Consider the following 26852-nt stretch of genomic DNA (forward strand, 5'->3'; position numbering starts at 1 on the left):
TGTCAGACTATTAACTGAATTATGTTCAATGGGCCAGAATCACTAAACAATATTTAGCAGTAAGCGAACAGTTTATAAAGTTCAATATCAAAATAACACAAACGAAAATTTTTGTTACTTTTCAAAGAATTCAAAGGCTTTTTTGGAAAATTAACCTATACAAAATACATAAAATGGAGTCTGTCTTGCTTTTAAGGGCCCCCAAAACGACCACGCAGGCACAATTTAAAGAGAAAAAAAAAAAAAAAACACCAAGATTAGAAACCAGTTGTCTCCTAAACCCCCAAACCCTGGCCCTGCCTCTTTGCATCAGTAGTAGGCCTAATGCAGATTTCTTTCATAAGTAAACCCAACAGCCAACCTCAACTGAAGCAGCCTAGCCCAGGGAGGCATAGACAAGGGCCTGCAGGAAATGATATGGGTAGGCCCAGGCTGGGGAGGAGTTAGCAAAAACCGTGATGGTGGACGATACTCACTCAGGCGGGAAGAGGCGCAGTTCGTCGATCTTGCCTAGGAAACCGAAGAGGGTCCGCATCTGCTCAGAGCTAGCGCTCGGGGAGACATTAGTCACCTGGATTACCTCGGTGCCGCCGCCTCCGCCGCCGCCGCCTCCGCCCCCCGGCCCGCCGCTGGGGCCCGGGCCCGCAGTGCTGGGGACGATGGTAGTGTTGCTCATGGCGCTGCTCGCGTTCTCGCTCCTGCTTTAACACACCAAACACACAACAAACAGTGAGAGGGAGGGGGAAGAGGAACCATTCGCCGGAAAAGGCACAGGACGGTGTCCGAAGCTACAGCTGCTCCTGCTGCCGTCGCCGCCGTTTCTCCGCCCCGCCGCTCTCCGCGGGGAAGGAAAAGAACGCGCGAGGTCGAGACCACGAGAAAACAAACGGCCGCCCCCACCTCGCCTCCAACCACCTCACTCGCGGCCCGAGCTTCCCACAATGCCTTGCGGCGCACGGGTGCGTCACCGTCGGCTCCGCCCCCTGCCGCCCCAGCAAGCCGTGCTCGCAACCGGAAAATACGCGAGAACGGGCTGCTGTCTAGTGAAAGGCCTTATCTCCATCCCTCCTCGCTCCTTCCCTCCGCCCCATTCCTAAAAAGAGGAGAAAGGTGGAAGGCATTAACTTCTTTTGTTTTTTTTTTTTTTTTTTAAAGCACGCCTCCACTCCCCGGCAAAAACTGCACACTTAAGCAACTATTCTTATTTAAAATGCCCACGGTATTTCTTTGTACAGAGTATCTTCTACAGATTTGGTCAGTTACTAATGAAATTTAACCCTAGCTATCAAGATTTTCCTCCCCACTCCTATAAAATTTTCCTTTTACTATACACACATCCTTGTAATACAAAATTTGCAACGAATTTGCTTTGGCACTAAAATCTTCAGAAAAATATATTAATGTTACACTCACTAGTGCTTTAACAAATTCACTTTTTTAAAGAATATTTTACAGAACCCAAATATGTTCAAGTATGTTATCTAAAATTTCTACAGAACTTCCTTTACATGCATTTCTTGCTTAAAATAATTTTGATCATAAAAAGATCCTTGCCTAATTCTAGTAATTTTGATCATAAAAAGATCCTTGCCTAATTTTTCAACCTCATGTGAACTATTCTCCCACTTTCATCCAGTGTTATCTAAAGACCTGCAGTTCCCCAAACCTGACAAAATCTTTTACTTCGCTGTGCCTTTCCACAAGTTATTAATGACCTCCTTCATTTTATCTGTTATCCTTCATAAGGCTTTCCTCACCTCACTGCCACAACTTCCTCAAGCAGAGTTAGGGTTTCCTTCTCTCAAGGACAGAGGCACAAAAATATTTGTTATATGGACATGTATTCCCCTGCCAAAAGCTCCCGAGTTTCCTGGGTCAGTTTAGGATCTAGCACAATGTCTGTCACACAGCCAATGCTCAATGAATGTGTTGAACACACGCACAAGTAAGTGTTAATTAAATAAGTATCATTTATTCTGACAATTGTTAATTACTTGATCCTAAATACTCCTGGAGGCCAAAATCTGAGGACTTAAGATTATTTTTGTTTGTAAATACTTCTATGGAATAATGCAACTGAGAGTGTGATTTCTGAGCGATTAGAAACTAAAGTTACTGAGATTTGGATGTAAAGCCAACTGGCTAGGTTTACTTACCAGTTAAGCCATTTCTCCTAGCTCTTATACAAAGGGAATGTTAAGTTGACCATAAGTCTGGCAAAATTACTAATTACAACTAATTGCACATTATTCATTAATGTCTATCTGTTAATATAAAACATGTCAAGTAATTTTTTTTTTTGAATAGTACATATGTAACTGCCAAATACAGAGTCTTGTTTGATAAAGTTAATCAGTGTATCAGTACCTACAAAACGGAGGCTGCTGCAGTGACCTGGTCCATGCAACAAATCTAAACCTACGTCTGCCTGCACTTAGAGGAAACACCTGTTAAGGAAAACTAACATACAAATTTGCAATCTTCCAACTCAGTTTTAGCTAGCTTTCTTCCTCCCAGAAAATAAGACCTGCTAGCTTATGAGGAAATTCTCCACCTCTTGACCAATATCTCTTCTCATCCCTATAAAACTCCCTCTTGCCCAGAATCCCTTGGGAAGAGCGCTCCATGCTTGTCAGGGCACTGTATTCCCCCAATCCATGGATTGTTTTCCCATGAATAAATGGCATTAAACTCCTTACTAAATTGTTTCAGTTTTGTCACCTGACAAGTTTAACTCTCATTAGAAGTGGCTACCATGTACCAAGGCACGCTACAATGTTCTATGACAAAAGGACAAAAAAATACAAGGGCTGGGTTCATGGTTGTCCTTTTTTTTTAATGTTAACATCTTTTTATTCTTTGCGGTGGATAAACAGAAATCTTTTCTATTATTCCACAGTTTTCTGTATGTTTGACATGTTATATAATGAAAATTACACATTCAGGCCAAAAAAAAAAAAAACAAACACACACACACATACAAACCATATAGTTCTGTGATAAGATAAATCTCTTAAATCATCAGAAGCCAGGTTATACATAAAAACTTACTGGACATACAGATAGACGGTGCTTCCAGATGCGAAACAGAGTGGCAAAAAAGAATCATTCTAATAAGGAGGATTCCTGAGTATTTTATTTTCAAATTATCTAGCAGCTAAAAACAATACTGGACTTAGAGCCAGAACACTGGCTTAAGATAAAATACTACCTTGTTATTAATTAAGGGTGACTTGAGGAATTTCACTTCACTTTTAAGAACCTACTTCAGTCAGAAGCTGAGTAAGGAGCTGAATTATAATTTTGAAGATCCTGTTAGGTCTAATAGATAGATTGAATAACTACGTAATTACCTTGTGTTATTATTGTCTGTTTCCCATAGAAATGAAATAGGTAAAGGCAAATAACTAATATATGAAAGCAAATAACAGATATATCCAATATATATAATTTTAAATCACTTTAGACTCATTTAGGCTTCCAATTAAACACAACTCCAGCTGGAAAAGCATCTGCTTGCAATGCAGGGGACCTGGGTTTGATCCCTGGGTTGGGAAAATCCTCTGGAGAAGGGAACAGGCTACCCACTCCAGTATTCTGGCCTGGAGAATTCACAAAGAGTCGGAGGCAACTGAAAGACTTTCACATCAAAAAAAAGTACAGAACCTGGAGACAAGTATCATGCCTGTCTTATTTACTTTAACCCAAGGATCATAAAAATGTTAACAAAAACGACAAACTCACAAATTCCTTCAAATATTATGTTTTAGCATTTTTCCCAGCCCCTAGAAATACAGCAAGGAAAAAATTAGGCAATGTTTCTGATTTCATGAAACTCCAGCTTCAGTATGGCAAACTCTCAATAAACAAAAACAAAGACGGAAGAAAGTGACGTGCTGTGGTGAAAATAAACCAGGATAGGTCTTCCCTGATGGTTCAGTGGCTAAGACTCCACTCTTGTAATGCAGGGGGCCAGGGTTTGATCCCTGGTCAAAGAACTTGATCCCAGAAGCTGCAACTAAGAGTTCACCTGCCACAACTAAATCCCGCTTGTGGCAACAAAATCAAAACTCCTACATGCCGCAACTAAGACCCAGAGCAGAAAAATAAATAAAAAATAAATATATATTAAAAAAAAAACATGACAGAAGATGGGGGAGGTGTTATCTGAGCTGAGACTTTATTAAAATGAGGAAGCAAGCCATCTGAATTTCTGGGGGAAGAACAATCCTAGCAAAGGAAATAGGCAAGTAGAAACTTAATGGTGAGAACAAGTTTGAAACTTTCAAGGAAAGTAGGAAGAACCTTTTCCTTTGTTGATTAAATGTTTTACAACTTGTATTTCACAGAGAGACTGGTAAAAAGATCCTTTCAGCATCATGTGGAACTGCAGTGAAAGAAGCATGAAAAGGAAAGAGCCACAGTTCGTTTTTGGGAGCGAGTTTGGGAAGGCTTCCAGTTATATTTGATTGATGAATATGGCTCAAACAGTAAAAGAATCTGCCTGCAATGCAGGAGACCTGGGTTCAATTCCTCGGTTGGGAAGATCCCCTGGAGAAGGAATGGCAACCCACTCCACTATTCTTGCCTGGAGAATCCCATGGACAGAGGAGCCCGCTGGGCTACAGTCCACGGGATCGCAAAGAGTCAGACACAACTGAGCTAACTTTCACTTTCACCAATCTTACTAATGGTTAATGCTATTTCTAATCCAAAGCAAAAAGCAACCTGTCCTTTTGCCCTTTCTAGTCATATTATGGCCTATTAGTCATGTTTGGCCTATACATGCATATTGCAGTGCATGATTTCTGATATATTTTTGAAACATGAGAATAGGGTCCCAATAGTAGGGCCCTATTGCTCACAGGTGGGCAGTTTCTGCTACCACCACACCGCTAAGACAAATTTACAGTGGTGCTTGATTTTGGAAAGAAAGTCTCTCAAAGAATATTACAAAATACTTTATGGAAACTCTCAAAAACAATACCAATCCTCTCAGTCATAAAGAACAAGCTTTTAGTTCTTTCCAGTATTGAGGTTCTAAAAGAGCTCATGTATAAAAGAATGGCACTAGACCCCTATCTATACCACTCACAAAAATTAATTTGAATGGACTAAAGGCTTAAATGTAACACCTGAAACAATGAAACTACTTGAAGAAAACACAGGAAAAAAAAAAAAAATCCCGATGCAGGTCTTAGGGAATGGTACTCTGGAGATCTAAAGCATAAGCAACAAGATTAGAAATAAACAGGTGGGACTACATCAAACTCAAAAGCTTCTGTATAGCAAAGAAAACCATCAATAAAATGAAGAGACAACACACAGAATGGGAGAAAATATTTACAAACCGTATATCTGATAAAGGAAAAACACCTCATATCTGTTAGAATGACTAGCATCAAAAAGGCAAAAGATAGCAAAAATTAAAGAGGATGTGGCGAAAAGGGGACCCTTGTGCACTACTGGTAAGAATGTAAACTGTTCCAGCCACTATGGAAACATAAACACCATGTTGGGATACCTCTATCCCCATGTTTATAGCAGCATTATACACGATAGACAAGACATGGGAAGTGCCCACTGATGGATGAATAGATAAACAAGTTATATCTAAAAAAATAAAGAAACAAAACCAAATTCATAAAAAAAAGAGAGATAAGATTTGTTGCTATCAAAGGTGGGAGTGAGAGGAGGGAGATTTGGAAAAAGGTGGTCAAGTGATAAAAACTTCCAGTTATAAGACAAATAATTACTAGGGATGTATGATATAAGTATACTTAACAATGTTGCATGATATACATGAAAGTTGCTGAGAGAGTAAATTCTAAGCATTCTTATCACAAGGAAAAGTTTACTTTTCTTTTATCTTCTATCTATATGAGATGATGGATATTAACCAACTTGTGGTAATCATTTCAAGATATATGTAAGTAAAACTTTTATGCTGTACACTTATACAGTGCTGTATGTCAATTATACGGCAATAAAACTGGAAAAAAGAACTTCAGTAAAGATAGTTCAAAGGAAAAGACTTCATGTGTTTAGATGGAAATTCTTTAATTAAAAGATAGAATAGCCACAAATATGTATAATAACTTTATCCACTAGACACCATGCTCCCAGTTGGGTAAGTTACCTGTTACTACTAGCCACCTTTGTTTACACTATTTGAGAAGACTGTAGAGTCCTCCAAATTTGACATCATTTTGCAAATCTGCACAAGCAACAGGTCTTTTACCAAATTAGTTGTTAAGCAGCTCTTTCCCTCTAGCAAATATACTTTTTGAGGAGAGGGAAGACAATGTATTTATCTCTGTGTTTCTGATATCCAGCAATACTTTACTGGAACCAAGTAAACATTTGACAAAAACTTACTGAGTATCATCTATGTCCCCTGGACAACAAGGAGATCAAACCAGTCAATCCTAAAGGAAGTCAACCCCGAATACATACTGGAAGGACTGATGCTCCACTAACTTTGGCTACCTGATGTGAATAGCTTACTCACTGGAAGATCCTGATACTGGGAAAGATTGAAGGCAAAAGGCGAAGAGGGTGGCAGAGGATGAGATGATTGGATATAACCACCGATTCAATGGACATGAACTTGGGCAAATTCTGGGAGACAGAGAGGGACAGGGAGGCCTGGAGTGCTGCAGTCCATGGTGTCGCAAAAAGCCGGACACGATTTGGCGACTGAACAACAAATGTGCTAGAACCTTTATGCCTTACACAATCCACTCAACAAAAGCTTGGTGAATCAAGGCATTTGTTAGCTTTACAAGAAAATTTGGTTGAGAAACTCTAACTATTTTGCTGTACATTTTCCCCCTATAGCTACAGAAAGCAGTAAGGAAAACATAGGAAATAAATTGCTGCTTACAAACTAAAGTTAAAAACTTAAAAAACAAACTTACCTACAGATCTATTTTGTTTTTCTGCTTCTAAAAATTATACAACTGATTTTTTCTTCTATTTCTAATTCAATAAATTAGATAACTGTATAATGATTAATATCTATCTTCAAGTCAAAATTGTAAATCCCATGCTCCCTTTTCAGAAACTAAAGGACACATTAGCGTTAGGGATGGACAGACACACACCAGAGTAGGAAAAGTCTACTACTACTGCTACTAAGTCACTTCGGTCATGTCCGACTCCGTGCAACCCCATAGATGGCAGCCCACCAGGCTCCCCCATCCCTGGGATTCTCCAGGCAAGAACACTGGAGTGGGTTGCCATTTCCTTCTCCGATGCATGAAAGTGAAAAGTGAAAGTGAAGTCGCTCAGTCGTATCTGACCCTCTGTGACCCCAGGGACTGCAGCCTTCCAGGCTCCTCCGTCCATGGGATTTTCCAGGCAAGAGTACTGGAGTGGGGTGCCATTGCTTTCTCCAAGGTAAAGTCTACTTACTCCCAAATACTTGTTTTAATTTACGTTGTCTGTTAATAGTAGACATTCCGTATCCACATTATAAGACTGACAGAGTACTTCGAAACTGTAGGCAAAAATCTGTATTTTTCATTTCATTTTTCAAAGCCTTGTTTATGATTAACATAGAGGGAAGAGTAGTTAGAGCATTAAGATACTATTGCTTATATCTATATGCACAGTACTCTTAGCTGTAGTCCATACACATTGTTTGGAAAAATCACAGTCAATTTATATGTAACAGATTTGCTTGGCTTTTGGAATTGAATGGGGTCAACAGAAATATTTGGAGGGCAAAGCTCCAGGTACTGACTACTCACTACTATCTTCTATGTTTTATAAGATTTTTTAGAGTCTCAATTGAGAAAAAGGCGGTTTGAGGGACAACTCAGTTCAGTTAACCTTAAAAAAAAAAAGTAAAAAAAAAAATGCAGTTATTTACATGTATCTTTATCTAATAAATAGTTTCAAGCATTTTAATATTAAAGAGTTTTCCCTGATTAAGGAATTAGACATTTGCACCATCTGAGCTCTTCCCCCTTATGCTATAAAATGAACTGTCTCTTCATATAGGAAATCTTAGGAAACTGATAAAACCCAAAATGTACTCAACTCAGTAATTTGAAGATCCACATTAACTGTATGCTTTTGAAATGCCCTTTAATCCTCACAACATTTAAAAGGTGCTACAGTGGATTAACAATGCAGGCCTAGAGTCAAATCAAAGGAACTGCCACCAATTCAGATATTGCAATCTTTGGCTTATTAATTTGTGCTTCAATTTCCTCATTTGAAAAACAATGCCCATCTCACTGGGTTGTGAGGATGAATTCTGGATGAAATGAGAATATTAATATAAATGCTTAGAAAAAATATCAACTATTATTCCTACTCTACAATTTAAAAAACTTTTAGTTTGAAAAACGGTAACCTCACCTGGGTTCTATTTTATACCACCCTATTTTAGGCTAGTACCTTGAACTATTTCTACTTCATCATTTACATGAAAGATATCAATCAGAAGAGTTTATTTATATAGTGGAAAGAGCTTCTTACTTAAGAGCTCACATTCTAATACAGGTTTTTGGTGGTATATTCTCTTTTAAAAGATTATAATGTATTATGGATACCAAACACGTATCACAGTGCCCAGCACACAGGTATATTCCTGTGTGGAATATACCACAAATGGAATATACCATTACAAACAAGTCTGTGTTCAACTTCCTCTTTTTTTAACAGATGAATAATAACAGTAATACTTCTGTCTAACCTTAGAGCACTACTATCAAAGGCGAAAATACTTTGTAAGTGGTAGTAAACACGTGAAGTACACTATTATTAGTTCTTTCTCTCTTAAGAGGGTGCCACAAAGGAAACATTACAACAAATTTCAGATTTTCATATTCATTTTGTTCCTAAAGTAGCACTTTACCAATAGTATGTGTAAATAGATGATAGCTAAACAAAACATTCCTTTTTTGATAAAACACAAATGCTTCATGGAAAACTCCTTCTAGGAAGGGTTCAATTACTTGTCTCTATATTTAGAGCAAGATCACTCACTATTCTAATTTTCAAAAGACAAACAACTCCACATACACTTGATCAATTTTAAAAGTCCACTGCCATGGGTCGGAGCAACAGACTATCAAATAACCAAGGCACGGATCGGAAAAATAAAAAGGCAAACATTAGGAAAAACATAAAATAAACTGAATTTCTGACACATGCTAACGCTAAAGACCACAATGATTTTTTCCTTCAATTTCCATTTCAGCTACTTTTAACTATGAACAACTATTAGTTTCAAGCCATAATTAGCTCATATAGAGGTCTAAAGCATGTGGAGACATTGATTAAATTATTCTGAAGGAAGGAACAGATGGGGAAAAGATAATCAAAAGAAAAGCAAAAAAATCAGCAGCTCTAAAATGGAAAAAAAAATTAAAGCTGTATGTGTGTGTGTTAGTCACTTAGCTGTGTCTGACTCTTTGCGAGTCCATGGATTGTAGCACACCATGCTTCTCTGTCCGTGGGATTCTCTAGGCAATGATACTGGAGCGGGAGGCCATTGCCTTCTTTATTAAACGTCAGGTAAATTTACTGACAAGTGGAAAACATGTTATCTCTAGAAAGATGAAAAGCAAAAGCTCTGGTTTCACAGATTTGTATTGTGAGAACCAAGTATTTAAATGTTCATTAGGATTTTACCACACCCCTCCCTGGCAATAATAGTACCATTCAAATCACGTAAGTATAAGTAACTATGATATTTTAAAGGATGGAAAAAAAATGATTAAAAAAAGTAGTGGACAGTCGAAGGTATTTTGAAAGTTAAGCTAGCATTTATCTTAATTGCAATTGTGAATATAAATATCCTATCTGCAAATTTACAATCAAATTTTTAAATAAAAATCTATTAGTTGTGAATGTCAACAAACTATCAAATTAATATTTTTCCCCTTATCAGCTTAAGTTGGTATTAAGAATAAAGTCTCAGGAGTCATTATCTTGTCTTATTAAAGCTGTTGGGGACGTTTGCTCATAGAGAACAACATTTACCATATATAATTATTGAGCAAATTCGTCTATTAGACAAATCTAATGTTGGCAGGGATAATATAAAGTCAAATATTAAAATAGTGGATTTTGCTAAAAATGATTAAAAAAATTTTATTTGGTATTGATTTTGTATTTGTTAACACAAAGAATGGTATGAAGTACATTCTCAGGTTTACTGTCCTAATTATCTCTATTATTACTTTACTACTTTAAGATAAAATCATAAAACCTTTACAATTAATGTTACAATTAAGACTTTAAGTCACAGATCACATTAATTATGGAAAAACAAGCAAGAAAACAGCTATTAAATGTTAGGAGTTAAGAATCTCTAGGAATAATGAATCCACCTGCAATTCAGGAGACCTGGGTTCACTCCCTGGGTTTTGAAAATCCCCTGGAGAAGGGAAAGGCTACCCACTCCAGATTCCTGGAGAATTCCATGGACTGTATAGTCCATGGGGTTGCAAAAGTCCGACTCGACTGAGTGAATTTCACTTTCACTTTTCAGGGATAATGGAAACACTTTCAACTGATTTTAGAAAAAGAAAATAATACCATAAGTGCTTCTTATTTAATGACATAAGCAAGACTGCTTTAAAACCTCTGTTTTAACTTATTTTCAACAGATAGACTATACGTAAACAAAAAACACTAAAAATAATCAAGATATAAAAACTTAAAAAAAACCCTACTTCCTCCACTTCATGTGAAAAACAGTAGCAATGTAAAAGCCTCTTTATAAGAGGAAAGTAAAAATATTTTCCTAATTCTAGTGGACTTTTACACTGAAAATAGAGAGAAATAGAAGACAAGATTTATATAAAATATTAAACCTCCTAGAACAAATTCACTGCTTCCTGATTCAAAACTAAGAGAAACAAAGGGAGCATACAAAGGATATACAAATGAAAAATCTAAGTAAAACGCACTGTCTCAGAAAAAATTACCACACACAGCTCCAGTAAAAATAAAATGCAAGTCAAAGCCACATTTGAAACTGTGAACAAATATGCAAAATATGTACTGCCTTCAAGGAAATAGTATGTTTTCTACCGACTACTTTTAAAAGCTGGTAGTTGTAAGTTTTAAATAGAAAACAAATGTCCAAAATGCAATTTTCAAAAGAAACTAAAGACATGTAACAAGCACCACTGAAGCTGAATATTTAAAATATGACAAGTCCATGTGCCAAATAATTTGCTCTCCATTTTGAGAATTTAAACCAATTTATTTATAGACTAAGGGCAAACACAGAAAGAAAATTCTGAATAATAAGTATATGAGAATATAAAACATTCAACTCAGAATATTTAATATGCAATACCTGTTAGGTACAACAGCTTGTCAATAATGACTGTTAAACAGTAGAATGTTCTCTTAATAAATAACTTTAGCATAAAATAGCAGTTCTCATAGATAAGGCAATATTCTGAAAGGTGAACATTATAATGATTCAATATAGGCTAAATCTAAATCTGCCATTTTACAGAAAAAGAAAACTTCCCAGATGTTTTGCCTGCAATCAAATTCACTTAGCTCCTGATGACATTTAAAAAGTTGTGCTTAAAAATGTGCACAAATTAATGCCATTTTCCTTTGCCACAATTTCTCAATCTGCCTCAATAGATTCATCTTGTCAAATGTACCTTTAAACACTGAAAATATCTAACACATAGCAGTGTTCATAAGAATAACACAGCCATGTTTTAACATCTTATTAAATTTTAGTGGTAGTGACAAGCCACTCTACCTTACTTTGATAAGTCTTACTTTCTGTTATGAGACAGAACATTATCTTTGGCTGATCTAATTCTCAATATATATTTGGCTTCTTCATTTTCTGTTTTCATTTAGCAAAGCTAGAAGAGCGAAGCCTTTCATACTTTAATAAAATGAATATAATAAATTGTAGCTAGGGAAATTCTATTATAATGGTAACTATGCAGTTACTAGCCCTTATACAGGATATACGTTTCACATTGTTTTAATAATCTTTTTTTTTTTTTAAAAAAGCAAATACTTGAGCTTCAATGCCCATGTTGAAAAGGATTGGGTTTTTTGTTTTAATGTATTCTTTTGGAAGCGTTACAATTTATATACAGTGCTAATTCCTACAAATATAACTATACTTTCTCAATAATAATATTGAGAATATTAATAATTCTCAATAATAATAAAAAATATAACTACACTTTCTCATAAAGTTCAAGTTGATAAACTTTCAGTTTGCATCAATTTGAGACAAAACCCATGATTTTCCTGACTGCATGAGGTAATAATTTTCACCTTTACTTGTTCAATCTGCACTTGCTACACAGGTATAATACATGGTGTACTATAGACATATACTTGTTAAATTTTTATACATGTCAATTTATATCTATTGAAGTTTACCACAAGTGTGCAGTCACATGGATTTTTCAGAATTACTCTGCCATTAGTTAGAATATGCTTCTCATACAAAATGCAAGTTTCAATATAATACTATAATTAGATGTCAATAATGAAATATTTAACATCAAGTAAAAGCGCAATAAATCAAAAAACTATACCTTGCCTGTAATTTAAAAAAAATGCTGAGCTATAAAAGAGTTTTAAGGGGGAGAGGTGGCTTCTGTAAATTTTTACATTCAAGCAACTAATCCTCCAAAGGTAGGCTTCTACACCCTAAAAAAGAGAAAATAAGAGTTTTCTGTAATAATTATCTCTTAAAACATAACTGAAGTCTTCCTAAAAATGGTTGGAGGACAAAAGCCAGTTGAAAATGATGAAATAAAAGTCACTAGGCAAATCATAAACAGGGCTAGGTTCAAATGCTTGGTCACACGACTTAGAGAAACTTGTGACCTTTGGCAAGTTTCTTAATCCCTTCCACCTTCAATTTATTGGGTGTTTATTAGTGATCTTGCAAAAACTATTATGTTCCTTGCTTCAAAACTCACCTTTTCTTGCTTAGGAGTGTAATTACTAGTAGTGCTGCTCACTTTCGATGCCAAGGACTCCAGAGAATTAAGAGAAATAATCGAAGGGGTGGGGGACTAGAAGCCAAATTTTATGGTTGGCAAGAACCAAGACTCGGGAAAAACTGTGTGTTGCATAATTCGTCAGCGGGCCATCATATTACCTTTTAAATATCCTAAAGATCCCCAGCCTAGTTGAGGGGGCTTAGGAGAGTATTTCCTGGTGTATGCTTTTTAAGACAAAATTACTTTAGGCAAAAGAAAAATCTACCACCCAAGGCAATATAAAGATGATGAGTTGTTAATTATATATTGAATGACTCATTAAAGCTTTACATTTCAGATAGAAACTAACTTCCCAAGATAATCGACTTTGAACAAAATTTTCATCTTCCATTTGGAACTGGATGGAGTTCCTTTCCCCACGAAGCGCTCAATATTTAAAACTGTATTTTCACGTAATTATTTAAAAAATCGAATGAGATAAATGATTAACCCTAAATTAATGAAAAAGGAGTTAACTTTAAAAGCTGTCAAGCAAACGGCCTAAAGTTACACAGCTTGTAAGCTACAGAAGCAGCTGGGATTCGAACTCGTATCTCTCGAGCTCCGAAGAGCAAGCTTTTCTCGCTATACTCAAGCTCGCGCTTACACTGGGCTCCTTTCAACTGTCTGGCAGAGACGACATTTATTATGAAGCTCTATTTTTTTTTTTTTCCCTTCCCTTCTCTGTGGCCAACCCTTCCATTTCACACTGTCTCATGCTGGGCTACAAATTCCATGCAACAACAATCAAGGCGCACTAATGCTTAAGAGTCGGAGTAGGGATCAGAAGAACCGAAATCGGCTTTACTTCCTACGCGGAACGGAGATCTGGCGCCAGCACCACAGGCGACAAACACAGGCAGGGGTCCAGAGAGGCTGCAGACCGCGCCCAGGTCTCAAGTTTTAGTCAAGGCCCACGTTCCGGCCAGACGAGAGGCGCAGAGAAGGTTATCCTTTCCTGACACCCTCGCCGCCGCGGGAGCACAAAAGAGAACATTGCAGTCGCAGTAATAGTGCACACAGTAAACTCAACACCGTTCTTCAGCCCGTTAAACGCACTTACTTGAGCGAAGTAATTCCAAGACACAAGGCCGGCACCGGCAACGGGTAGGGCTCCTCTGTCCTCCTGCCCCAGGCGCTGGCGATGACGACATCCGAGTCGCGCCGCCGAGAGCGAAGGCCCTGCGCACGCCGCGCGCGCTCCCGATAGGGGCGGGGCGGCCCAGCGGCGCCACCGTTAAGCGTCACGGGCGGGACTCTGCTGCGGAGCCCCGGGCTTTGAACATGTCGCGGCTGAAGGGGATAGCGGGGCGGGATACCCGAGCGGGTTTCCGAACTGAGAGCAGAGACTGCAGTGCCTGCGTACCCCAGGGACTCTTAAAGGCGGCTAGGAAGAGCGGCCAGTTAAATCTGTCGGGCCGCAACCTCAGCGAAGGTAAGATCCAGAGGTACGACCCGTTTGTGCGACCTGGCACAAAGCACTTGCCCCTGGTAGCCTCTCTTTCCTCTGGCCTGGCTTTGGTTACCTTTGGCTCCGTATCCTAGCCAGGATCCCGCTGCTGGAATTCGGGCTTTTATCGCATTTCCACTGGTTTGGTCAGCTTGTTCGGTTTCTACTTTTCGTTCCAGGAATGTCTGGTGCAGGGAATGTGCTGGGGATGTGGCCAAAATTTAAACGGGGCGCTTTCTGGGATTCCCACATTCTGTCGGATAAACAACATAATGTTTGACTAAGTTAGCTGTCACATGATGGGCACATGCTTTGTTTCTTTGGCCCTCTGTTTCTCTTAATTTAATCTCTTAGGTCATTTACCAACGCCAAAATTCTGTATTTGATCTGCTCCTTTGTGCATATCGAGTAAATGACACTGTTCCCTGTTCAAGTCCCTTTTCTGTCTGCATGTGGACAGAATCCTAAATACAAGGAATATTTAGCATATTTCCTAAATTGAAAATCAAGATGGATGCCAAACAAAGTGAATTTGGGGCCATCCTGAAAATCTAGTAAAGATCAAATGCACAAATCTGGATACCATGAGTGAATTATAGTCAGATGCTCTTCTGATTTTCTGTTGTGTAAGGGAGGGCGTGGAAAGTGGGGAGAGAGAGATTATGGCATTATTCCTGTAATGTTTTCCTTTACTTATATTTAGGTTTTAGGCCATCTGGAATTAAAAGTTTCCATTTCCTTGTAATGATTGCTTTTTTAAAATTCTGCCATGTATACAGTTGACCATGCAAACAAGCACTTGCGGAATGAAAGGATATATGATAAAATCTCTGCTCTACTTAGAAAAAGTTTTAATCAATGGGAACATAAATATTTTAAAATTACTGCTGTGCTTGTACACATGCTTATTCCAGAGCCTGGAACTTTCTACATGATACCTGACTAGGGTTCACTTCTTGACTTCCTCAAGGACTCTGCTTAGATAGGTCTTTCTTCACTACCCTATCGATAATAAATTCTTTTGGTAACATTGTATGCTCTAACCTGTTTTTAATAGCATTTATTATTATCAGAATCTGTATTCTGTATTTGTTTATTGTCTTCTCTGCCCTCTGCTAGAATATTAGTTAGATGTGGTCAGGGACCTTCATTTTGCTCATTGTGTCCTTAGCACTCAAAGTTGTGCTTGATACATAGTAGATTCTTATTAAACATTTGTGGAAGGAATAAGTAGATGAATGAGTTATTCCCAAAAACTAAGTGTGTACTGGAATGTACTTATTGATTGGACCCAGATAGTTTAGTCTACTAAAGTTTCAGGGAGCAAATGAATTTTGATTGTCAAGTGTTAAAGCAGCCTTGCATTCCTGATATAACTCCTGCTTGGTCATGATGTTTAGATGTAGTTTTTGTTTTTTGGAGTAACCCCCTGGTTTTAATGTCTCTGATTTTGGTATCAGAATAACGCTGACTTCATAAAATGAGTTAGGAGTTTTATCTCCTTTATTTTCTGAAAGGTTCTCTAGAATTAGTTTTGTTTCTACTCTAAATGTCTGCTCGATTTCACCAGTGAAGCTATCTGGGCCTAGAGTTTTATCTGTGGGATTGTTTTAAATAGCAAATTCAATTTCTTTCATGGATGTAATGTGCGATAACACATTTACTGTAGCACTGAAGCAAGTTAATACCTTCTAGAGCTTCAGTTTAATAGTGATAAACGTGAACTCTTTCTGTTTAACTTGTAGAGACTTATTTGCTATGTCAAAGGAATTGCTGTATTTGCTGCAACAAGAGTAACAATGTTGTGTGTCAGATAAAATAGAGAGCAGCTACCAGAGTCAGATATACCTTACAAATATTCACTGAGAAGCAAGATAGTTTAGCTTTTCCAGGGTTTAATCTTATCTAGCTGTATAACCTGGGACAAATGATACATTCTCTCTGTGTCCCATTTCTGTCATGTATAAAGTGAGAATAGTCATAACACCTGCCTCCTGGAGTTGTTATGCGATACAGGAGTTTGTTCATTTGATTTCCATATCTTCTCTGTTATGGTGGCATAAAGATAGAGCCCATTCTTTGTCTTATATATCCAACCACTATGTGCTATGCAGGAAATGTATATAATAAATATAGTTGAATAAAGATAAAAGTGAGATCTAAAATGAAAAATACATATCCTCTATTCTGTTTTGGAATAAAATCAAACTTTCACTTTATTTTTTTTTTTTAATTTTATTTTATTTTTAAACTTTACATAATTGTATTAGTTTTGCCAAATATCAAAATGAATCCGCCACAGGTATACATGTGTTCCCCATCCTGAACCCTCCTCCCTCCTCCCTCCCCATTCCATCCCTCTGGGTCGTCCCAGTGCACCAGCCCCAAGCATCCAGTATCGTGCATCGAACCTGGACTGGCAACTCGTTTCATACATGATATTTTACATGTTTCAATGCCATTCTCCCTAATCTTCCCACCCTCTCCCTCTCTCACAGAGTCCATAAGACTGTTCTATACATCAGTGTCTCTTTTGCTTTGAATCAGTTCTAATGAGGTGGATGAAACTGGAGCCTATTATACAGAGTGAAGTAAGCCAGAAAGAAAAACACCAATACAGTATACTAACGCATATATATGGAATTTAGAAAGATGGTAACAATAACCCTGTGTACGAGACAGCAAACTTTCACTTTAATGTTGTTGTAATTCATTGTAATTTGTTTGATTTACTTGAAAGTTTTTAATGTTTCAGAAATTTCAGTAGATAACTTGAATAGCTGTTATCAACTTACGTACTTAGTATCTTACTTCTTTTTTTCTTTCCTTTTTTTGGTGTGGTATGGTGGAAATAGTGCCTCAGTGTGTTTGGAGAATAAATGTGGATATCCCTGAGGAAGCTAATCAAAATCTTTCATTCAATGCCTCTGAGCGATGGTGGGAACAGACGGATTTGACTAAACTAATCATATCAAATAATAAACTTCAGTCACTTACTGATGACCTCCGACTCCTTCCTGCACTGACTGTTCTTGATGTAAGTTGATTTATGAGTCTTTTGTTTGAAAAGACTTTGAAGCTAAGTTTAGACTTTGAGAAGCAGAAAGCCCACGGTAGAGTGCAAGAAGAATAACAAATTACTGTGTTAGGCAAAGCATCATGGTTAAGAATGCAGAATCAGAACCTCAGGCTTCCATTTCCCACTGCAGCTTGATAGCTGTGTGATCTTGGGACAGTTACCTCTCTGTGCTTCAGTTTCCATATCTATAAATCGAGACTGTTAGTACTGCCTATCTTTGAATTAAATATGTTAACGCATACAAACAGAATTAGAATTAATGTTTAACTGGTGGCTTCTGCTGCTTGTCCTTTTTTTATTGCTATTACTTTATGATCATTATTATTCTAGATGTTAAAGCAAGTACTTAAGGTTATTATTATTATTTTGTTACTTGTCTCCAATACTGACTTAAATTATTGGGCTTAAATTTTTGTGGGTTTATTCAGGGACTTTGTTTTTAGTCTCTAGTTGCTATGTCATGTGGTAAAGTGAAACATGAGTAGTTTATTTCACAATCCACAGACTTCTATATCACAATCCACTGTTTTACTTAGGATCACCAAAAAATCTTCCCAGTTTTTGTCTGAAAAAGTTGGATGTAGTCAGATTTCTAGAGAAGTTTTTATTTTCTTCATTTGTAAAGTGAATCATTTGATGTCGGTGTTCTCCTTAAGGTTCCTTGTACCTTGAAAACAATATGATTCTGTAAAAACATGAGAGAAGAAATCTTCCTCCTCATTTATTTTTTGTAAATGTTGGCATAATCATACCAACAGAGGGCTGTACATTCTAACCCTCTCGTCTCTCATTTCAGATTGAAATTCTACTCAATGAGGTGAAGTTTCCTTTTTTTTAACTGTAATATTTAAAATTAATGTCTTACCACTCATGATCTCTGAACAGCATTGTGGTCAATTTCAAACTCTTTTTTCTCTACTATACTCAGAACAAATTACCAATAGTCCAACAGTACTATTGAATTAGAATAATTAGAGTATTGTCAGCGAATATTTTGCAGTAACAAAGTTTATGGTTATTTATAAGAGTAAGATATTGACTGTGTCTTTTAATAACTTTCAGATACATGATAATCAGTTGACATCCCTTCCTTCTGCTATAAGAGAGTTAGAAAATCTTCAGAAACTTAATGTCAGGTAATATTTAAACTTATTTCAGTATTGCTTGTATAAAGGTATAAATCTAATATTCTTTAAAAAAATTTTTCTAACATGTAAAAAATTTTTTATATTATCTCAGAAAGTGATTAAATAGGGTAAGAATTTCAAGCTTTAATTCTCCGATTATTTTATTTTTTGTTTTAGAATTGCCTACATATTTTCTGGTTTTACAAATTTAAGACCAATTAAAAAATACTCTATATTTTTTGTGAAATAATTTTTAGTGGTTATTTTCAAAATCTTTGCTGACATCTCAAGTTTTATGTTACTTTGATAGTCTAAGATATAGATGTGTTAAACAGTAGGAAGAAATTTAAAACAATTTTTTTCATCAGTGAGGAAAATTTCATGTTTTTGATATTAGCGGTTTTAAACCTTTCTGAGGACTCAGATTCCATGGGTATGCCTCTGGTACTCTTTGATAGGTACATGGGAGGTCAGCTAGCTGAGACTCCAGCTACCTCTGTTTGCCCTTCAGCATGCATTCAGACTTTCAAGAAAAATTACAGCCTTATATGTTATATATACACTGTGGAAAAGGGATTAGGAGAAAAAATTAAAAAGGTTTAAGTGTTAAACATTGTTTGAAAAGCTGTGGCTTATAAAATAGGTGTGGTTATTGATCTGTCTAACATAGCATGATCAAGTCTCAGTTTTCTGAAGTTAACTAGTTTGAGGGAGAACAGTTCCTCAAATAACAGTCTTTATTTGATGAAAAACTTAAAATTACCATAAATTCACAGAAGTATCTGTACCCAAAATTGTTTAGGACACTTAGTGAAGATACTTATTGTTTAGTTGTACATCAGAACCTCTTCCCATTGCAAGCCAAAGGCATAGATATCCCCTGCAAAAAGAAGAGACGGCAGGGTTGAGAGGAGAAGAGAGAGTATGCAGCAGCTGTGGGTGGCTTTAGCTTTAGCTTCTAGCACTTAAGAGTATGAATGTTAGGATGGAGGGAATAGAACAAGAGAGGAAAAGAAGGAAATATATAGCAAAAATTGCATTTTTGCCCAACTAGATTCCTGTCAGATATGCAAAGATTACAATTAAGTAACTGACAATGTCAACCAATTTTTAGTGGTTTTTGGTGGTTCATATTTTAGAAAACATTTTTTGGCATTTTTGTTCCAGCTAGTTTTATTATAATTTAAGGTCATTATTATACGCTTATATTTCCCTTTTCCTGCCTGTTATTTGTGAAGAAACTGTATGTGGCTAGACAGTAGAGTAGAATTCCCAAACAAATAGTTGGCATGAATCTAAGAACAAGTTAAATCATCTCTTAATTATCAGGGAATGTATTATTCTAAGTGACTTGGGACTTCTCCACCAATAAACTGGAATCTCTGCAGGACTAAACTGAAAATAATGATTTAGTACAAATAAAATTGGAGTTGCATATTACACGTTCAACTGGATATGCTAGGCCCTCAAATAGAAATAGCTATTTTTGTTTTGAGTGCTAGATTGAAGCTTAATCCCCATGTAAAATGTGACTTCATTGTAGTGTGTGTATGCGTCTTTGTCAAAATCTTAAAACTCTGATAGAGTGTGAAAATTTAGAGTCCAATGTATTCTTTCACATTGCATGTAAAATGAAGTTGATTAAAAGGAACCAATCAAAATTTCACAAATTATATCTTTGCTTCAAAATCTTTATTTCTTTGAAACACTCAATTTGATTACATTACTGTCATTTTAATGGGTATTTTCCTTTTAGGATGTAAAGTTTGATAAGTACTTAAAATTAGTAACCTTACTTGTCTTTTTTTTAATGAGCCCAGGTAGTTGATTAGCAGAAATGCCTTGTTAAGTATTTATTTTGTTGTCACCAAATTATTCAGCATTTGTTTTATCAATCAATAGCCATAACAAGCTGAAAATACTCCCTGAAGAAATTACAAATCTAAGAAATCTGAAGGGCCTGTATCTCCAGCATAATGAACTCACTTGCATACCAGAGGGGTTTGAACAACTTTCCAACTTAGAAGATTTAGTAAGTTTTGATTTTGCAATATTTGTATAATTTGGGGCTGGAGGGATTTTTCATTTGGCTGAGAAATTGGATATATGATACCAATCATGAGTACATGGGTGCCTGTTTGTATGACTAGATTATCAGAACTATGTATTACAATTAGATTGCTAAATTAATAATTTCAAATTTCTTTTCCTATATTTTTCTTCTTCTTTCCTGTTTTTCTTATGATAGAAATTACCTTAGATTTTAATTTCAGAATAGAGTTTTAGAAGGGGCCTGATGATGATGACTTTGCTATTCAGAGGCCTTTGTGACTTAGCAAAATAGAGGAAAGGGGTTTTTAGCGTATACTTACCCCCCCACCCCCCCTTTTCTTTTCATATATATATTTTTGGCTGCACGGGGTCTTTCTTGCTGCATGCAGGCTTTCTCTAGTTGCAGTGCGTGAGGGCTACTCTCTAGTTGTGGTGCTTGGGCTTCTCATTGAGGTGGCTTCTCTTGTTGTCGATTCCCATTACCTCCTCTTGAGCCCTTATGGTCCTTCTGTTCCCTAAGTGTTCAGATAATACCTTCAGGGCCTGCCTTTTCTTGCCTGTTTTCCAAAGTGGCCACATTTCTTGATGAAATTTTCATTCCATCTGTTTCACATCTTAAATAGGGATAACCATGAAGCAGTACAAATATTATTTTAGTCATATTATTAAGAATAATACAGACAATAGGCACTTTGCTTTACATATAGCTAAGTAGTTTCATCCTGTTACAGATTTTTAAAAAAGTAACATCCAAAGTCATACAACTGATAAAGGAATTGAGGATTTTAACATCAGACAATTTGATTTCAAAGTGTATACACTCTTCCCTCTCAAATTTACCACAGGAGGAGTAAGACTCTACTATAAGCTGTCCTATCTGAAAGACTTTAGCTTTACTAGATCAGATGTTCCAATATAAATCTCTACTCCATGTAGTTATTTCATAGTACATTCTTGTTCTGTTCACTGTTACATGTTTTGAAAAACTCATTAGTGTCATTTTAGCCTTGAAGTTTATTTTTTATTGAAGGACAAATTACTTCTTTTACTTATTCCTTTCTTGATATTTTCCCCTATCTGCTCTAGTGGTTGAAATAAAAATTATACTCTCCTTAACCATTTCTTTAGTATCTCTTTGTTTTTCAATCTGATCAGATTGGAAATAAATTTTGGAAAATAAAAGGTAGATGAAATGAATGGCAAAGAAGGGAGCCATCAGATTTTCTTATAAAATTTAGTGGTAAAATATAGCAATTGATTAAAAACAGAATCTAGTAGAAGGCTTAATGGAAACCTTATAAACTTTTGTTCTGGGTTCCCAGATATTTATTTTCTTAATAAAAGAATGCTTCAGTACACATGTATACCTGTGGCGGATTCATTTCGATATTTGGCAAAACTAATACAATTTGGTAAAGTTTAAAAAAAAAAAAAAACAACAGTAGAAAAGAAAAAAAAAAGAGAACTGTGATCTTAAGGACTAATTATCAGATAAATCATAAATGTGAGCAACAATAAATTAAAGCATTAAAAGTGTAAGATATGTAATAATTTAAGCTAACAATATTTCTTTTTTTTTTTAATTTAGAAATTTATTCTGTTTAATCCACAAGCTTTATGTAGCTATAGTTTAAAACAAAAACAGTGAAAATAAGACTGTTTCAAATTCTGGGCACTTCCAATTTTCCAAATACGAGAGCTCTGAAAGTAGTATATACCAGCTGAAACAAGACAATATTATGAATGGAGTCATGACATTTCATGAAGCAAAATTTTACATAACTGAAGGATCCTTCCTGGGACTAGTTAATTGCCTCTACCCTCCCCCCCCCCAAAAAAAAAGGAAAGAAAAGTATGGAATTCCAATGTTCTAAATCAACTTGTTACACATCAATATAAACTCACAGTGTCCTGGCAAACAACATGCTTTCATTTTCTGTCTCATCCTAGAACTCAAATCCTAATTCATTTCAGCAGAGACTCCATAGGCAACAGGAAAGATTGTAGCATTAAAATATTCATTTATTCTTTTGTGGTAGCTCAACAGTGGTCTTATTTCTGAGTAAGAATTTAAGCTAGTATTATTTCTTTAAGTTACATAGAACTGCTTAGCACAGTGCTAAATAAATATTTATTAAAGAAATGTGTCACATAAATAATGATTAATTTATATGCACTGTACTTATTTTGTATCCAATTTAATCATTAACTGCAATAGTTTAATATTTAACTATTAGTAATTCTGTTACTTTAGGTTCTTTAAAATTTCTTAAGAATTTATGAATTAATCTTTATCAGAAACTTTTTATTTTTAGCTTTTGATATTAGAATAATTTTAGATTTATAGAGAAGTTGGAAAGATAGTACAGAGAGTGTCTGTATACCCTTCACCCATCTTAATGGGTGAACATTTTACATAACCATGGGATATTTGTAAAAACTAAGAAATTGACTTTGGTATAATATTGCTGACCAAACTATAGATTTTATAATATTTTCCCAGTGTTTTTACTAATGTCCTTTTCTTTTTGTTCCAGGATCCAATCCAGAATACTACATTGCATTTAGTGTCAGTAAATTCTGATATCACAAAATACTTATGAGTAATCTGTTGATTCTTAGACCTTAGAGTATTTGAGTTGTAGAGTATTATGTTGTATGTTGTAGATTATGTGTTGTTATTATAATAATAACAGTATGTTTTAAAAATATGCTGCTGTATAATAGCATTTTTCCTTTTTCTATTTTCTTGATTTATTTAGAGTTATAGTTATTTAATGTTAGACTAAATCATAGTCTTCAGAGAACAGTTCCTTTAAGTCATTTTTTTCTTATTCACTGTTGCCCTACCTAATAGTTTAGTGATAGCTGGTGAAATACTTATATTTAATTTGAATGTCATAAGAAGACTACCTGATACATAGCATTGTCTTTTAAAGGGAGTTGCAAAAAAATTCTCATAACTATTTAGAGAAAAAGCAAAGACTTATAATGCGAAAGTAAGGTATAGGGATTAATTAGGCAGGGTGAATGAGTGAAAACTAAACAGTAGCCTTTGTACTTAGTTAAAGCAGACTTACTGTGGTCAGCAGAAGAACCAAGAGGGAATATTTTTTCCTCCCAAATGAAAATGGCCATATTTTTCAGCCTTACTTGTTTTCTTTCAAGCATTTTTCTTTTTTGCAAAGATGTTTTTCTTTGTATATTACAGTTTAACTGATGTATCATTAAACATTGTTAACATATTGTTAAAATGTATCATTGTACGTTTTGCCTGATGTATCGTAGATACTCAGCAAATATTGGATGAATAAATGGATTTTTAAAAAACATAATGCAAGATACAGCATGACTTAGTACTAACAAATGTTTCTGTAAAATATTTTTGAAATCAATTCATTTTAATTTCTCTCTGTTACATTATTAGACATGTAGTAGGTCCACAGAAAATATTGAGTCAATGAATGATGATCTGTGAAATTGTCAGTGAATGAGACTTAGAAAGTGTATCTACTCTAAATAGTTTTTTTAAATGTTGCAATGCCCTTAAAATTCTGAACACCCCCCTTAGGGATCCTTCATTTATTTTTTGATTTACTTGTTCATTCATTTTGTCTTCCTCTTTTTAAAGGATCTTTCAAATAATCGTCTTACAACTGTTCCTGCTAGTTTTTCTTTTCTGTCCAGCTTGATGCGTCTCAATCTTTCCAGTAATCAACTGAAGAGTTTGCCAGCAGAGCTAAGTGGAATGAAAAGTAAATCTTCTCTGTTTTAAAAATTGAATAAATTTGAAGTTTGTGTAATTTACATTTAGAAAAATAAATTTTTATGTAGCTACAGACAAGTAAAACAATAGATTTTATTGTGCTAAATGCAAATGATAACAACTAGTCAGATTTTCTCCAGGGCATTATTGTCTAGCCTTAATGAATTAAAATCTTAATTCATTAAGATTTACCACCAAAACAGTTCAGTTCAGTCGCTCAGTTGTATCCAACTCTTTGTGACCCCATGGACTGCAGCACACCAGGCTTCCCTGTCGATCACCAAGTTCCGGAGCTTGCTCAAACTCATGTCGATTGAGTCGGTGATGCCATCGAACCATCCCATCCCATCCTATACTATCCATACTACCAAAGTAGTTTAACACATCAAAAAGATGAAAATAAAATTATAAATTGTGGGAAAATTATATACCTGAGAAATTGAGTAAGGTTTTGAGCATGCTGTCTCTTCTTTCTCTTGTTCAGTATTCACTGAGAGATCATGCCCCTCTCCTAGGTGATTCCGCCTATGATGGGTTATGTTATATCTGAATCCTCCTTGGTCTGTAAGTAATAACAGCAAGGGATAGTCTCAGTCAGTTCAGTAGTTCAGTTGTGTCCGACTCTTTGTGATCCCATGAACCACAGCACGCCAGGCCTCCCTATTCATTACCAACTCTCGGAGTCAACCCAGACCCATGTCCATCGAGTCGGTGATGCCATCCAACCATCTCATCCTGTCGTCCCCTTCTCCTCCTGCCCTCAATCTTTCCCAGCATCAGGGTCTTTTCCAATGATCAGCTCTTCGCGTCAGGTGGCCAAAGTGTTGGGAGTTTCAGCTTCAACATCAGTCCTTCCAATGAATGTTCAGGACTGATTTCCTTTAGGATAGACTGGTTGGATCTCCTTACAGTTCAGGAACTCTGAAGAGTCTTCTCCAACACCACAGTTCAAAAGCATCAATTCTTTGGCGCTCAGCTTTCTTTATAGTCCAACTCACATCTGTATATGACCACTGGAAAACCAGACGGACCTTTGTTGGCAAAGTAATGTCTCTGCTTTTTAATATGCTGTCTAGGTTGGTCATAACTTTCCTTCTAAGGAGTAAGCGTCTTTTAATTTCATGGCTGCAATCACCGTCTGCAGTGATTTTGGAGCCCCCCAAAAATAAAGTCAGCCACTGTTTCTACTGTTTCCCCATCTATTTGCGGTGAAGTGATGGGACTGGATTCCAAGATCTTAGTTTTCTGAATGTTGAGCTTTAAGCCAACTTTTTCACTTTCATCAAGCGGCTCTTTAGTTCTTCACTTTCTGCCATAAGGGTGGTGTCATCTGCATATCTGAGATTATTGATATTTCTCCTGGCAATCTTGATTCCAGTTTGTGCTTCCTCCAGCCCAGCATTTCTCATGATGTACTCTGCATAGAAGTTAAATAAACAGGGTGACAATATACCACCTTGACGTACTCCTTTTCCTATTTGGAACAAGTCTGTTGTTCGATGTCTAGTTCTAACTGTTGCTTCCCGACCTGCATACAGATTTCCCAGGAGGCAGGTCAGGTGGTCTGGTATTCCCATCTCTTTCAGAATTTTCCACAGTTTATTGTGATCCACACAGTCAAAGGCTTTGGCACAGTCAATAAAGCAGAAATAGATCTTTTTCTGGAACTCTCTTGCTTTTTCTATGATCCAGTGGATGTTGGCAATTTGATCTCTGGTTCCTCTGCCTTTTCTAAAACCAGCTTGAACATCTGGAAGCTCACAGTTCACATACTACTGAAGCCTGGCTTGGAGAATTTTGAGGATTACTTTACTAGCATGTGAGATGAGTGCAATTGTGCGGTGGTTTGAGCATTCTTTGGCATTGCCTTTCTTTGGGATTGGAATAAAAACTGACCTTTTCCAGTCCCGTGGCCACTGCTGAGTTTCCCAAATTTGCTGACATATTGAGTGAAGCACTTTCACAGCATTATCTTCTGGGATTTGAAGTAGCTCAACTGGAATTCCATCCTCCACTAGCTTTGTTCATAGTGATGCTTCCTAAGGCCCACTTGACTTCACAATCCAGGATGTCTGGGTCTAGGTGAGTGATCACACCATCATGATTATTTGGGTTGTGACAGTCTTTTTTGTACAGTTCTGTGTATTCTTGCCACCTCTTCTTAATATCTTCTGCTTCTGTTAGGTCCCTACCATTTCTGTCCTTTATTGAGCCCATCTTTGCATAAAATGTTCCGTTGGAATCTCTAATTTTCTTGAAGAGATCTCTAGTCTTTCCCATTCTGTTGTTTTCCTCTATTTGATTGCATTGATCGCTGAGGAAGGCTTTCTTATCTCTCCTTGCTATTCTTTGGAACTCTGCATTCAAGTGG

At 36.3% G+C, this 26852-nt stretch overlaps 2 protein-coding genes across 9 annotated transcripts in view; one reads left to right on the forward strand and one right to left on the reverse strand.

Annotated features, from left to right (window-relative positions):
• SRSF11 (serine and arginine rich splicing factor 11) overlaps positions 1-14199 on the reverse strand; it is a 51011-nt gene extending 36812 nt beyond the window's left edge. For 3 of the 7 annotated variants that reach the window (XM_025288464.3, XM_025288466.3, XM_025288463.3), the window contains exon 1: positions 477-894. In XM_025288464.3, coding sequence (XP_025144249.1) covers positions 477-676 — 200 coding nt within the window. In that variant the 5' untranslated portion in view covers positions 677-894. The other 4 variants (XM_025288462.3, XM_025288465.3, XM_044944858.2 and 1 more) reach the window with 4 other exon arrangements.
• Positions 14200-14209: 10 nt separating this feature from the next.
• LRRC40 (leucine rich repeat containing 40) overlaps positions 14210-26852 on the forward strand; it is a 40293-nt gene continuing 27650 nt past the window's right edge. Inside the window, exons 1-5 of one of the 2 annotated variants that reach the window (XM_045166129.1) lie at positions 14210-14442; positions 17313-17494; positions 18599-18672; positions 20566-20695; positions 24347-24470. In XM_045166129.1, coding sequence (XP_045022064.1) covers positions 14292-14442; positions 17313-17494; positions 18599-18672; positions 20566-20695; positions 24347-24470 — 661 coding nt within the window. In that variant the 5' untranslated portion in view covers positions 14210-14291. The remainder of the gene's footprint in view (positions 14443-17312; positions 17495-18598; positions 18673-20565; positions 20696-24346; positions 24471-26852) is intronic. The other variant, XM_045166128.1, reaches the window with a different exon arrangement.

This window comes from Bubalus bubalis, chromosome 6 (genome assembly GCF_019923935.1).
Source record: "Bubalus bubalis isolate 160015118507 breed Murrah chromosome 6, NDDB_SH_1, whole genome shotgun sequence".
NCBI lineage: Eukaryota > Metazoa > Chordata > Mammalia > Artiodactyla > Bovidae > Bubalus > Bubalus bubalis.